We start from the raw sequence: 11,520 nt of genomic DNA, 5'->3' as shown, positions 1-11,520 counted from the left end.
ATGTTTTACTCGTACCTCAGTCAGCATTGTGAACGGTTAGGAAATAACATGTCATGTTTTACTCGTACCTCAGCCAGCATTGTGAATGGTTAGGAAATAATGTGTCATGTTTTACTCGTACCTCAGCCGGCATTGTGAATGGTGTCTGAGGCTTTGACATACTAGACCATGGCAGTAAATCTAATACTTAGGTGTTTTTAGTCATGCGTGAAAGGTCTGGGGTGGTTCTGGCCATGCTGGCAGGGTCTGAATCAAACCCAATGTCCCCCTGGTACACTGACAGGGTCTGAATCAAACCCAATGTCCACCTGGCACACTGACAGGGTCTGAATCAAACCCAATGTCCACCTGGTACACTGACAGGGTCTGAATCAAACCCAATGTCCACCTGGCACACTCTGGCCTAAACTTTGCTGTCTCTTTTCATGAAACATGGATGCCAAATTAAAGTGCTTGGAAACCAAACAACTCTTCAGGCAGGTTACTCATGTGGTCAACTTAACCACCTCTATTAGACGTTACCTCGTTGGACCTCATCTCAGTGAGTTTAGGTTGGGGAAACCGTGGAGGAGAGGGCAGCTGTAACACAGTACCTGGTCTAGTACATGACATTGAGGAGGAGAGAGCAGCTGTAACACAGTACCTGGTCTAGTTCGTGACATTGAGACAAGGGGGATACTAAGAGGGACCAAGAGTCTGTTGATTGGTCAGTCAATGGGTTCATTTGTTTTATTATATGTTCAAATAAAATCAAGCTTTATTTATACAGCATATTTCAGACATGGATGCAACACAATGGAAAAAAACAAATTTAGTACATAAACTTAAGAGGATAAAAAACAGAAGAATAACAACTGAAAGACTAATGAACATTCTAAGGAAATGCCATTGATTAAAATATTAATTGGATGCAATATCCAACCGAAAATACAAGCTTGTTTTTTAGGAGGGGTTCTGAAAGACACTATGGGGGTGTCCACTGAAATAAAGGCTTGTTTTTTTAAGAGGGGCTCTCCACTGAAAGTTGACTAGTAACAACAACTGGGACCTAAAAGACACCCACCATGAGACCCACTAAATCTGCCCAAGAAGAGGCAAACAAAAGAAAAACCCACACCAAACTTAAAGACAGGAAGCAAACCAAAAACGTGGCGCAACTAAAGGTGTTGACTCTCCACATGTATCAAGACAACTGGAGCACTGGGCCAGACACTCTTAAATAGAACCTGGACCAGCTCAGGTGAAACACCTTCCCACTAACGAGATGGACAAGCCAGCACAGGTGTAACACATACTGACTAACGAGGTGACACCAATCAGTGCGTCCTACGTGCTAACGGGGTACACGTGCTAAAGTCCAACCTCAAAACATAAATGAAAAAACCAAAGCCTGTAACACCTTCCCCCTTAAGACAACAAATATATCCTATATTTTTGTTGGACAAGTTTGCTCACCACCAACAGAAAACAACTTGCTGTCAACAATTAAAAACAAGAAAAAACAAGTACTTCTAAATAATTATATACAATCCTAATTTTTTTCTCCTTTTTCTTTCTACAGAATCCTAAAACCCACTAGTTTCTAGAACTCTCGTTCCCTTGGAACGAGCCCAAACAAAACTCAAATCAAATTGTATTAGTCATGTCTGATTTCAAGAGCAAACTCCTGCAATATCTCGATAGGCATGTTGTTGGATCGGGGCCCAGTCCCCAATGTCATGCTCTAGTACATTTGGGTTGGCACATCTGAAAATGAACCCTGATATTCTAAAAGCAGGGTAACAATGTCAATATAATTATACCCAAAAATTGTCAGTTGGTTGCATAAATAATTATGATTACTAAATGTTACATGAATTGTAAATATGAAATATCAAAACCAAATGTACACCCCTTTGTTAATATGTATTGGCAATAATTAAATTAATGGTGAGGCATGGAATAATAAAACATGTATCTTTTGTCAGGCTGGATGTTTGAAATATGAGGTGATTTGAGTCATGCTTCTTCAGTAGTAGAATAAAGACAATTAGCATTTGAATGTTGTCAATAAATGCTGGAGTGATGTAGGATTGTTAAAATTGATTATAGACCAATTTATCATACTGCGTCCATGTGTATAGGCTGCAAGTACCTTGAAATTAAGTTGTTTTCAAGTCAATCAAAAAACGACCAGAAAATACATATTTTCAACTTTCACTTTCAACTACAACCGAACATTTTGGAAGTCAGGCATAGTCTTATTTTCAACATCTTTTAAATTACATTTTGCTAAATGGGAATAGTGCAATGTAAAAACACAGTTTTAACGAGTCCAAATCAATAACCAATATGTAGAAACAGATTGGGATATATTGAAAACCTAACCTAACCCAACTCCTATTTTTGTTAAATCTCATAAATAGTACTCTCTCAATTCAGAGCCTGGATTTTCCCCCTGAGGCTAATATCCATACCATGTTGAAATCAATAGAACAGGGGACAAACGTTTAGGGTTCTACATTGTGACATCATTAAAATACTCCTACTACAATGTTAAAACATTCTACATTGTGACATTATTTCATTGATATCATGAAACAACTCCTTCATGAATACATTTTCTGATATTTGATCAGAGATCTTTTATCAGATTATCAATGGTCACAGCTATCAGATTTCTCTCCTGTGTGTGATCTCTGGTGCAACGTCAGATTTCCAGAATGAACAAAACTCTTCCCACATTGATTACAGCTATACGGTTTCTCTCCTGTGTGTGTTCTCTGGTGTACTGTCAGATCACTAGATTGAACAAAACACTTCCCACATTGAGTACAGCTAAAAGGTTTCTCTCCTGTGTGTGTTCTCTGGTGTCTCTTCAGATGGCTAGATTGAACAAAACTCTTCCCACATTGATCACAGCTATATGGTTTCTCTCCTGTGTGTGTTCGCTGGTGTGATATCAGGTTGCTTTGCTGAGTAAAACTTTTCCCACATTGATTACAGCTATAAGGTTTCTCTCCTGTGTGTGTTCTCTGGTGTATAGTCAGACTGCTAGATGTAACAAAACTCTTCCCACATTGATCACAGCTATAAGGTTTCTCTCCTGTGTGTGTTCTCTGGTGTACTGTCAGATCACTAGACTGAACAAAACTCTTCCCACATTGATCACAGCTAAAAGGCTTCTCTCCTGTGTGTGTTTTCTGGTGTATCTTCAGATGGCTAGATTGAACAAAACTCTTCCCACACTGATCACAGCTAAAAGGTTTCTCTCCTGTGTGTATTCTCTGGTGTACAATAAGATGGCTAGATGTATCAAAACTTGTCCCACATTGAGTACAGATATAAAGTTTCTCTCCTGTGTGTGTTCTCTGGTGTCTCTTCAGACAGCTAGAACTACCAAAACTCTTCCCACATTGATCACAGGTACAATGTTTCTCTCCTGTGTGTGTTCTCTGGTGTGATATCAGTCTGTGTGACTGAGAAAAACTCTTCCCACATTGAGTACAGCTATAGGGTTTCTCTCCGGTGTGTGTTCTCCGGTGTGTTATCAAGCTGGATGAATAAGTAAAACTCTTCCCACATTCATCACAGCTATACGGTTTCTCTCCTGTGTGGATTGTCTGATGAATTTTAATGCCTGCTGAGGAGGTGAATCTCTTCCCACAGTCAGAGCAGCAGTGAGTTCTCTTCCCTGTGGATCTCTGCAGGTGTTTCTTGAGGTGTTCTGATCTGGAGAGACTCTTCTCTGCCTTGTCAACATCATGAGGTTGTTGAGGCTCCCCAGAGGACCCATGGTAGTCCCGTCTCTCTCCTGTGTGAACAACAAAGTCAGACAGATGGTTATAGGCCCACAACAGCGGAAATCCACTGTAAAAGGTGATGCCAACAGCGTAGGCATTATGTTGTACAACAATTGTCGTCTGTAATGAATGTTACAATTATTTGACTTAAAATGAGCAAGAAAAGCCATATTTTGTCTTGTTTTCACATTAGTAGAAACATCTAAGATTGTAGACTAGAAATAAGTTATTCATGTTGTTGAAACTCCAAGCACTGTGCCAGACAACTTTTGGTCTCCAATATAGGCCCCTTTCTGTGTTTGCTAAAATTGCGGCACGAGGGCAAAGCACACACAATTTGGTTGCAGAAACTCCTTCCTGCTAATGAGGAAACCGCTAGTTATGGATGTAGTATATCTGGTAATGAGTAAACCACTAGTTATGGATGTAGTATATCTGGTAATGAGGAAACCACTAGTTATGGATGTAGTATATCTGGTAATGAGGAAACCACTAGTTATGGATGTAGTATATCTGGTAATGAGGAAACCACTAGTTATGGATGTAGTATATCTGGTAATGAGGAAACCACTAGTTATGGATGTAGTATATCTGGTAATGAGGAAACCACTAGTTATGGATGGTTTTCATAACAATCGGTAATAGGTATTTTTGGCCACCGATTTTTATTTATTTTTTAATTCATATTTTTTAACCAGGCAAGTCAGTTAAGAACACATTCTTCTTTTAATGACGGCCTAAGAACAGTGGGTTTACTGCCCTGTTCAGGGGCAGAACGACAGATTTTTACCTTGTCGGCTTGGGGATTCAATCTGGCAACCTTACGGTTAACTAGTCCAACGCTCTAACCACCTGCTTTACATTGCACTCCACGAGGAGCCTGCCTGTTACGCGAATGCAGTAAGAAGCGAAGGTAAGTTGCTAGCTAGCATTAAACTTATCTTATATAAAACAATCAATCAATCATAATCACTAGTTAACTACACATGGTTGATGATATTACTAGTTTATCTAGCCTGCCCTGCGTTGCATATAATCGATGTGGTGCGCATTCGCGAAAAAGGACTGTCGTTGCTACAACGTGTACCTAACCATAAAGACATACCAATGTCTTTCTAAAAATCAATACACAAGTATATATTTTTTAAACCTGCGTATTTAGTTAATATTGCCTGCTAACATGAATTTCTTTTAACTAGGGAAAGTATGTCACCTCTGCAACAGAGTCAGGGTATATTTATTTTATTTCACCTTTATTTAATCAGGTAGGGAAGTTGAGAAGTTCTCATTTACAATTGCGACCTGGCCAAGATAAAGCAAAGCAGTTCGACAACATACAAAAACACAGAGTTACACATGGAGTAAAACAACATACACTCAATGATACAGTAGACAAAAAATAAGACTAAATACAATGTGAGCAAATGATGTGAGATAAGGGAGGTAAAGGCAAAAAAGGCCATGGTGGCAAAGTAAATAAAGTATAGCAAGTAAAACACTGGAATGGTAGATTTGTAATTTGAAGAAAGTTAAAAGTTAAAATATAAATAATATGGTGCAAAGGAGCAAAATAATAAATAAAATAAATAAATACAGTAGGGGAAGAGGTAGTAGTTTGGGCTAAATTATAGATGGGCTATGTACAGGTGCAGTGATCTGGGAGCTGCTCTGATAGCTGGTGCTTAAAGCTAGTGAGGGAGATAAGTGTTTCCAGTTTCAGAGATTTTTGTAGTTCGTTCCAGTCATTGGCAGCAGAGAACTGGAAGGAGAGACGACCAAAGGAGGAGTTGGCTTTAGGGGTGACCAGAGAGATATACCTGCTGGAGCGCGTGCTACAGGTGGGTGCTGCTATGGTGACCAGTGAGCGGAGATAAGGGGGGACTTTACCTAGCAGGGTCTTGTAGATGACCTGGAGCCAATGTGTTTGGCGACGATTATGAAGCGAAGGCCAGCCAACGAGAGCGTACAGGTCGCAGTGGTGGGTAGTATATGGGGCTTTGGTGACAAAACGGATGGCACTGTGATAGACTGCATCCAGCTTGTTGAGTAGGGTATTGGAGGCTATTTTGTAAATGACATCGCCGAAGTCAAGGATTGGTAGGATGGTCAGTTTTACGAGGGTATGTTTGGCAGCATGAGTGAAGGATGCTTTGTTGCGAAATAGGAAGCCAATTCTAGATTTAACTTTGGATTGGAGATGATTGATGTGAGTCTGGAAGGAGAGTTTACAGTCTAACCAGACACCTAGGTATTTGTAGTTGTCCACAAATTTTAAGTCAGAACCGTCCAGAGAAGTGATGCTGGACAGGCGGGCAGGTGCAGGCAGCGATCGGTTGAAGAGCATGCATTTAGTTTTACTTGTGTTTAGGAGCAGTTGGAGACCACGGAAGGAGAGTTGTATGGCATTGAAGCTCGTCTGGAGGGTTGTTAACACAGTGTCCAAAGAAGGGCCAGAAGTATACAGAATGGTGTCGTCTGCGTAGAGGTGGATCAGAGATTCACCAGCAGTAAGAGCGACATCATTGATGTATACAGAGAAAAGAGTTGGAGTATATGCAGCAGTTTGGGCCACCTGGCTCGTTGCGAACTGTGTGAATACTATTTCTTCCTAACAAAGACAGCCAACTTCGCCAAACGGGGTGTCGACTATATAGCCTAGAAACCTGGTTAAACTATCATTATGACATCATGGATGGATTCTAGAATATACTATATAGCCTAGAAACCTGGTTAAACTATCATTATGACATCATGGATGAAATGTACAATATACACTCTAGAAACCTGGTTAAACTATCATTATGACATCATGGATGAATTCTAGAATATACTATACTGCTCAAAAAAATAAAGGGAACACTTAAACAACACATCCTAGATCTGAATGAAAGAAATAATCTTATTAAATATTTTTTCTTTACATAGTTGAATGTGCTGACAACAAAATCACACAAAAATAATCAATGGAAATCCAATTGATCAACCCATGGAGGTCTGGATTTGGAGTCACACTCAAAATTAAAGTGGAAAACCACACTACAGGCTGATCCAACTTTGATGTAATGTCCTTAAAACAAGTCAAAATGAGGCTCAGTAGTGTGTGTGGCCTCCACGTGCCTGTATGACCTCCCTACAATGCCTGGGCATGCTCCTGATAAGGTGGCGGATGGTCTCCTGAGGGATCTCCTCCCAGACCTGGACTAAAGCATCCGCCAACTCCTGGACAGTCTGTGGTGCAACGTGGCGTTGGTGGATGGAGCAAGACATCATCATGTCAATTGGATTCATCATGTCAATCATCAATTGGATTCAGGTCTGGGGAACGGGCGGGCCAGTCCATAGCATCAATGCCTTCCTCTTGCAGCAACTGCTGACACACTCCAGCCACATGAGGTCTAGCATTGTCTTGCATTAGGAGGAACCCAGGGCCAACCGCACCAGCATATGGTCTCACAAGGGGTCTGAGGATCTCATCTCGGTACCTAATGGCAGTCAGGCTACCTCTGGCGAGCACATGGAGGGCTGTGCGGCCCCCCAAAGAAATGCCACCCCACACCATGACTGACCCACCGCCAAACCGGTCATGCTGGAGGATGTTGCAGGCAGCAGAACGTTCTCCACGGCGTCTCCAGACTCTGTCACGTCTGTCAAGTGCTCAGTGTGAACCTGCTTTCATCTGTGAAGAGCACAGGGCGCCAGTGGCAAATTCGCCAATCTTGGTGTTCTCTGGCAAATGCCAAACGTCCTGCACGGTGTTGGGCTGTAAGCACAACCCCCACCTGTGGACGTCGGGCCCTCATACCACCCTCATGGAGTCTGTTTCTGACCGTTTGAGCAGACACATGCACATTTGTGGCCTGCTGGAGGTCATTTTGCAGGGCTCTGGCAGTGCTCCTCCTGCTCCTCCTTGCACAAAGGCGGAGGTAGCGTTCCTGCTGCTGGGTTGTTGCCCTCCTATGGCCTCCTCCACGTCTCCTGATGTACTGGCCTGTCTCCTGGTAGCGCCTCCATGCTCTGGACACTACGCTGACAGACACAGCAAACCTTCTTCCCACAGCTCGCATTGATGTGCCAACCTGGATGAGCTGCACTACCTGAGCCACTTGTGTGGGTTGTAGACTCCGTCTCATGCTACCACTAGAGTGAAAGCACCGCCAGCATTCAAAAGTGACCAAAACATCAGCCAGGAAGCATAGGAACTGAGAAGTGGTCTGTGGTCACCACCTGCAGAACCACTCCTTTATTGGGGGTGTCTTGCTAATTGCCTATAATTTCCACCTGTTGTCTATTCCATTTGCACAACAGCAAGTGAAATGTATTGTCAATCAGTGTTGCTTCCTAAGTGGACAGTTTGATTTCACAGAAGTGTGATTGACTTGGAGTTACATTGTGTTGTTTAAGTGTTCCCTTTTATTTTTTTGAGCAGTGTATATAGCCTAGAAACCTGGTTAAACTGTCATTATGACATAATGGATGAATTCTAGAATATACTATATAGCCTAGAAACTGGTTAAACTATCATTATGACATCATGGATGGCCAGTCCTTGTATTCATTTACATTTTACATTTAAGTCATTTAGCAGACGCTCTTATCCAGAGCGACTTACAAATTGGTGCATTCGCCTTATGATATCCAGTGGAACAACCACTTTACAAAAATCTTTTAAGGGGGGGGGGTTAGAAGGATTACTTTATCCTATCCCAGGTATTCCTTAAAGAGGTGGGGTTTCAGGTGTCTCCGGAAGGTGGTGATTGACTCCGCTGTCCTGGCGTCGTGAGGGAGCTTGTTCCACCATTGGGGTGCCAGAGCAGCGAACAGTTTTGAGTGGGCTGAGCGGGAACAGTGCTTCCTCAGAGGTAGGGGGGCCAGCAGGCCAGAGGTGGATGAACGCAGTGCCCTGAGCTGAATGTAACAGTGTAGGTTCCGTCCCTCTCTTCGCCCCAACCCGGGATCGAACCAGGGACCCTTGCACACATCAACAACTGACACCCCACGAAGCATCGTTACCCATCGTGCCACAAAAGCCGCGGCCCTTGCAACGCAAGGGGAAACCCTACTTCAAGTCTCAGAGCGAGTGACGTCACTGATTGAAACGCTATTAGCACGCACCATCGCTAACTAACTAGCCATTTCACATCGGTTACATGAACTCAAACCTGGATCCAGCGACTGTCAGGCCAAGATGTCTGAACTTCTTGACGGGGTCGCTAGGTGTTGGGTTACGGTTGCTACAATAGCTTTCTCTATGAATTTGAGAGTGGTTACATTTCTCCAGCCCCCATCCCTCAGCTGTTGACCAAACCAAGTCTCTGGGCAGCCATTTTGTTGCTGTTTAAAAAAAAACACACAACCCAGGAATCTGCAGTTCAAACAATAACAAATCTGTCATTCCACCACTGTTTTGGTAATAAGATGATGATGTAACTACAGACATATAACTACAGACAGACAGACCTATGGATGCAAGGACTGACCAACCATGATATCAACATTATAGTTTTAACCATGTTAAGGCTATACAGTGTTGATTTACATTGTTTCTAAACATTGGAGTAAAAAAAAGCTTATTTGGGGTTCTGATGGGGAACAATAGTTGAACTAAGCTCATGAGGCATGTGTTATATTCTTCAAGAATCAATGGCTATAAATAAATAATTTAAAAGTCCAAATATGGATGGAGCAATTGCAGATTTCCGCTTTAACACCAAACATCAGTTAAACAACTGCAGAGTTTGTGCCTCTGTATTTAAGACAGTACTTACTAGTGTTAATCAGGGAACGGTTTCCCAAAACCACCTTATGGCTAAGTTCATTGTTAGAACTATTGGACGCCTTAAGATGCGTTTGGGAAACTGGGCCCAGATATCCAGTTTCCTCCTCTTCCTTTTTCGATGTAACAGTCACCTCCCACTCCTCCTCTTTCACTCCAAAAACTGGATCCTCCTCTTCTTTTACAGTAACATCCTCCTCTTTCACTCTGAACGCATCTTCCTCTTCTTTCACTGTAACGTCTTTCTCTTCTTCTTTCACTGTAACAGCCTCACCCTCTACTTGTTTTTGTATTTCAACAGCCTCTTCTTTCTCCATCCAGCAGACCTCTTCTTTAGCAGCAGGAGAGTAGCTTAGTGAACTCATGGTTGGCGATGTTAGCTAGCTAAGCTAATGCTAACTTAACCAGCCCGCTAGCTGACTAATAACAACAACACCGTAAATATGAAATTAAATCGGATAACTAACTAGACGACAGAAGTGGGTTTAAAACACAGTGGCTAATATACACGAAAGCGTCTAAAGAGCTTTATTGGCTCGGCTATTTTGTCTAGCAAGCTACCGAGGTGGCTGAATAACTGTTGCTGCTGTTGAAAGAAGCATTCCGTCCACTAGATTATACGTCACACCACAGCATTACCTTAAATTCCCACACCGCCGTCTGCTGACTGGAGTGGGTAACGCAGTTGAGTAAAATGTTAATTTAATTTTCAGACAAAAAGTTAAAGGGTAGGAATCAGGGACGTCGCTAGAATATTCATTAACCACTATAAATAAATCAATATCAGTCTATATATTTTTTCTGTGATTAATTTTTTTCGTCAACCGTTCCATCGCATCTTAAACTTCTTACCGGGCAGCACTAGGACCGGGGAGGCTGCTGCTGCACTAGTGACTGTTAGACTTTCTTCAGCAAAGATGGCGGACAGAAATACTAGGAGAGAGGGGTACCCCTACACAGAACTGAACTGGATTAAAGATGGCGGACAGAAATACTAGGAGAGAGGGGTACCCCTACACCAGTCCTTCTCAAATAGTGGGGCGCGCCCCCCTGGGGGGGGGCTCGGAGTGATGCCAGGGGGCGCGCGTGACCCCGGGGAACATGCTTTTTCTTGCCGCGGGGAGTAGTTTTTTTTTTTACCGAACAAGAGCACACAGCACAGAGCAGGAGATATGAAGTGCAGATAACAAACCCTTAAGAGACACCATGGAAAAATATTTTACAGGGATGAAAAGAAAGGCGGAGAGAGACGGAGATAATGAGACAAACGTAAGTCTCCCGAAAGCTAAAACGAGGAAATATGACGAAGCGTATGTAGCGCTTGGCTTCACTGTGACTACGGTGGGAGACGAGGAAAGACCGGTATGTTTACTGTGTCTAAAAATGTTGGCAGCGGACAGCATGAAGCCAAATAAATTAAGGCGTCACTTAAAGACATTACACCCCAATCACGCTGATAAGCCGCTTGAGTTTTTTCAGCGAAAACGTGCCGAATATTGCCAACAATCGTCCCGCTTTGTGAATGCTTCTTCAGTAAACCAGCGAGCACTGTTAGCATCATATAAGGTGGCGTACCAAATTGCTCAGTGCAAAAAAACCCACTCCATAGCAGAGGAGCTGATACTGCCTGCAGCATTAGACATGGTCTCTGTCATGCTGGACGACGCAAGTGCTGCAAAAATAAAAACTATCCCTTAGTTCAATGACACTGTCGCCAGACGTATAAATGACATTGCTAACGATCTTAAAGAACAGCTGGTAGATAAACTCAAAGACAAACGTTTTGCCTTACAGTTCGATGAAGCAAATGACAGCAACAAAGACTGTTTGTTTATCGCTTATGTACGTTTTGACATGACAAACTCCCTGTGTGAGGATCTACTTTTTTTGTAAATATGTCAGAGACAGAGCCACAGCTGAAGAGCTATTCAAAATGCTGGACTGCTTCCTGACTGAGAATGGGCT

General features: G+C 42.6%; 1 protein-coding gene across 1 annotated transcript; it reads right to left on the bottom strand.

Annotated features, from left to right (window-relative positions):
- Positions 1-714: 714 nt before the first annotated feature.
- LOC123723857 (uncharacterized) lies at positions 715-11,210 on the bottom strand. The gene is made up of 2 exons (XM_082969620.1): positions 11,154-11,210; positions 715-3,902 (listed from the first exon to the last, which is right to left on the bottom strand). Exons 1-2 carry the CDS (start codon positions 11,208-11,210, stop codon positions 2,637-2,639), a joined length of 1,323 nt encoding a protein of 440 aa, XP_082825746.1. The 3' UTR covers positions 715-2,636.
- Positions 11,211-11,520: the final 310 nt, after the last annotated feature.

The sequence above is a fragment of the Salmo salar genome, chromosome 02, assembly GCF_965601325.2.
Source record: "Salmo salar chromosome 02, fSalSal1, whole genome shotgun sequence".
In the NCBI taxonomy this organism is placed as follows: Eukaryota; Metazoa; Chordata; class Actinopteri; order Salmoniformes; family Salmonidae; genus Salmo; species Salmo salar.
This window is presented reverse-complemented; position numbering and strand designations above follow the sequence as displayed.